Genomic DNA, 3,809 nt, shown 5'->3' on the forward strand with positions numbered 1-3,809 from the left:
AGGCCAAGCCGTTCTTGAAGCTCGATAGCGATAGAGGATGGCGTCCCACCTACAGTACACCTGGACAATGGATCAAGGTTCGTGCTCCAAACACATAAAACACACAAAGACAGTTTGATATGTCTAAAATTAACTACATAAGGAAGATCATTTTGACTTTTTTTTTCTCCAGTTTGACTTCATGTCGCCACGAAATATCACCGGCGTCAAGACCAAGGGTGGGGCGACAGGATGGGTGACCGCATTCAATGTGCTGTTCTCGTGCAACTTGTCGCTACCTTTCATGCCCCTAGTGGACACCACGGGGGATGTGAAGCAGTTCCCGGCCAACTTCGACAGCGACACCGTGGTCACTACCGAATTCCGTCCGCCGATACGCGCTCAGTACTTAAAGATTGTGCCCATCAAGTGGAATAAAAATATGGAGATGAGAGTCGAACCTATCGGTTGCTTCGAACCATACCGTAAGTGATTTTAATAGTGTTCAATGCATGCAAAAGTTATGACTATTTTAAAAAAAAGATTGATCTGGGAAATACAATAATTACTTGATGTAATTTAAATAACAACTAGGTTTCGCCCGCGAACCCTCCGAATGGAATTAAAATAAGAGCAGAGAGTAAATAGCCTATGTGTTCTTCCGGGCTGTCCTCGAGGTCAGATCGAGGAGATATAGATCTAATTTTCATCGAGATCCGTTAAGCTATTAATGATACAAATTCTAACAAACACCATTCATCTATCCAATTTTTCGCATTTATAATTTTAGTTAATCTTACTAGATTAGTGTAACTGCGTTTTTAAAAAGTAAATTAGGATTGGTCATTTATGTTACATGGCTTAAAACTAATGGAAAATAATAACTATCTTTGAATTTGTGATTTTTAATACAATTAATTTGATCAGCAACAACAACATCCCCCGCGCTGACTCCGACGACGACTCCGACGCCGCCGAGCAGCGGCTGCGAGCTGTGCCCCGGCGTGCGCGCCGCCGCCTGCAACTGCACCGAGCTGCAGTACTACGATGGCGAGGGCTGCGTCTCCAGAGACCAGTGTCCATGCGTCGAAGGATTTATGACGTAAGATCATCTTAGAATTATCACATCACTGGGACATGTCTTTATTGTCTTAGGATTTCTTGTCCTGTTATAAATTTTACATTTAAGCGATATTTGTCCTAATTGATTTGTATGATAGTATATTCTAAATCTGTTGTATTCGCAGGTATGCAGTCGGCTCTACGTTCCTCCGCACAGAGTGCGAAGAGTGCATGTGCAAACTGGGTGGCATCGCCGACTGCAAACCCATCATTAAGTGCTCGTGTGCAACGGTAAGTCACCTTCTCAGTTTTTAATATTTACCTATGCTATGTCTATCCATTTATTCAAGACTTAAGTTCGTGTAGTCGTTTTCAACAGCGATAGTCACCAGCAACATCTGTTGCGTAAATTGGCCGGTCAGCTCTGTGTAGTCCATTCAGAAGATAGGCGTGAAGTGAAGGCGTGAAGGAAGGAATTCCACGTTTCGTCTGATAAGTGTACGTGCCGGATGTCTAAATTTATTGTACTTTCCCTTCCCACCCTTTTTTTTAAAGTGTGGTATAAAGAAGTGCCTTTGGTGGTGGATAAAACGCATAGGAAGGGAAAATACTACCTCTATGTTCTTTCTAGGTCGAATAAGGGTAGGCAACACTTCTACATTGGCGAATTCAGGAGGCCACCTTCTCTTGTGCCACTTTCATATAAAAAACCCCCATAGTTGTTGTCTGGTAACTAAAATCCATCCGTCCTATCGTGACTTTTATATATTAATACTACTCTTACAGGGCTTGGTACGTAAAATGTCAACGTCAACATGCGAATGCTCTTGCGAACCGTGCCCTGATGGCACGAAGCTATGTCCCACAAGTGAGCTCTGTCTGCCGCTGGAGAAGTGGTGCGACGGACTGCAGGACTGCGGTGATGATGAGCGCGACTGCGTCTCCAGCACCGCGGTCTGGACTACTGTCACCGAGCCCACCATCATCAGCACCGCCGTACCCACTGCCGGCGCCACGCCGGGCACCACCACTCAGATACCAATACGTAAGCAAATCTATCCTCATCATCACCAGCTCACTGTATGTCTGTATGAGGGGGTCGGAGTCTACCCTAAGTTAGGGTAGCACGTTTATAATCTATACTAATATAATAAAGCGTAAACACACACAACTTAGTTACTTAGGACATCAGCGATCACCGTATACTTTTGAATATTTTTTTAATAAACCGCCACGATTACGATAGGATTTAGGCTATATTTTCACAGTATCCAACTTAGGGAGTAAATAATTTGGAAAAAACCGCCTTGCGGGAACGGGACAAAATCTACAAGTCATGGTAATAGTAATTGTTATCCAGTGTAAAGGGCCTTCGTTGTCGTTTGTACTTCAGAATTTGGGCATTTTCAATTGAGAAATGTATACAATGAAATAGTTTTTATAATTTTATGCGGATGCCGCACGGGAGCAGCTAGTTTAGTTGAAGTAGTTTAGTGTAGATTTAAACTAAAGGGATTCCCATAGAAACTAACTGATCATCATCATCTCCCCTGCCTTATCCTACACCCGTAGGGTCGGCGCACCGGGTTTTCGTCCTCCAAAACACTTTATCATCCGTCATCTCAGTCATCACTCCCTTCTTGATTATGTCCTTTTCATGCAATCCATCCATCTCTTTCTATGTCTACCTCTACCGATGTACCCCTCCACATACGAAATAACTGATGTGATTATTAATTAAGTGGACCTCTGAGACAATACCGGTCTTCCGTTTTTATTCCACGAAATAAAATAAACAGTTTGAAATTTAGAGGTTTTTAATTGGCAAATTATCAATTACAAATTTTAAATTAGCATATTTTTAACAGGCCGAACTAAAATGAGAAAAATGGAAATTTCTGAAATGTTTTTTCCAAAATCATTGAAGTTACCGGAAACGCTAGTTGTAGATCATAAAGTCGAAGACAATGATATAGGTAAATGAAAGTATTCAATGACAAATATAAGCCTAAAATGCAAATATATACGTTGGCTGTTACATTTTGCAAATATTTTATGGCTTTATAAAATGTAAATAAAGCTTCGCTATTCCTTATGTATTACTTTTATGTATACCTATACTATTATTATACAGAGGAAAGATTTATATTTTCGTATTTTTGTATGTATTGAAATAATTCTAAAACTACTGAGTCGATTTCAAACATTCTTACACTGATTAAAAGCAACGTTATCGCTAAGCAATATAAGCTACATTTTTAAATTTCACGTCGACGAAGTCGTGAGCAACAGCTAGTGCTTTTCTAAAAATAATGTTATAAATACAAAATTTATTATTATCGTACTTAGTACAGTCAATGTTATATAGTAAACTAATTATTATTTAAATAAATATAATAATGAAAAATAAAATATATGGCTTGTATACATAACACACGGCAATTTTTGAGCAATTATTTTATACTAGCAATATAGCTTTTATATAATCAGAAAAGTTATGAGTTAAAAAGTAGTTTGAAAATGTGGGTAGTTGCATGATAATAGGTCTACCAACATTTAAAATTAAGTAGTTTAATTTGAATTTGAATATGTTTGATTATCAGCTGTGAAGTGTCCCGAAGTGAAGTGCCCTCATGGTTACTTTGTGCAATTCACAACGAGCCGTCCTAACTACTCAAGATCGTCCACCTTTACCTCTGACCTGCCGCCTCCAAGGCCAAGATATTCATACCAGAGGCTGCAAGGACTTTCCTCTAGGTATGGACCAT

At 39.7% G+C, this 3,809-nt stretch overlaps 1 protein-coding gene across 1 annotated transcript in view; it reads left to right on the plus strand.

The window, feature by feature from the left end:
* Positions 1–3,809, plus strand: part of LOC106109092 (hemocytin-like) — a gene marked incomplete at its 5' end in the record, with an annotated part of 24,525 nt that overhangs the window by 7,603 nt on the left and 13,113 nt on the right. Inside the window, 7 exons of the mRNA XM_013290494.1 lie at positions 3–77; positions 173–464; positions 907–1,081; positions 1,227–1,332; positions 1,828–2,086; positions 2,910–3,017; positions 3,645–3,802. Of these exons, the coding sequence (XP_013145948.1) occupies positions 3–77; positions 173–464; positions 907–1,081; positions 1,227–1,332; positions 1,828–2,086; positions 2,910–3,017; positions 3,645–3,802 (1,173 nt within the window). The remainder of the gene's footprint in view (positions 1–2; positions 78–172; positions 465–906; positions 1,082–1,226; positions 1,333–1,827; positions 2,087–2,909; positions 3,018–3,644; positions 3,803–3,809) is intronic.

The sequence above is a fragment of the Papilio polytes genome, unplaced genomic scaffold (genome assembly GCF_000836215.1).
Source record: "Papilio polytes unplaced genomic scaffold, Ppol_1.0 DF821289.1, whole genome shotgun sequence".
NCBI lineage: Eukaryota > Metazoa > Arthropoda > Insecta > Lepidoptera > Papilionidae > Papilio > Papilio polytes.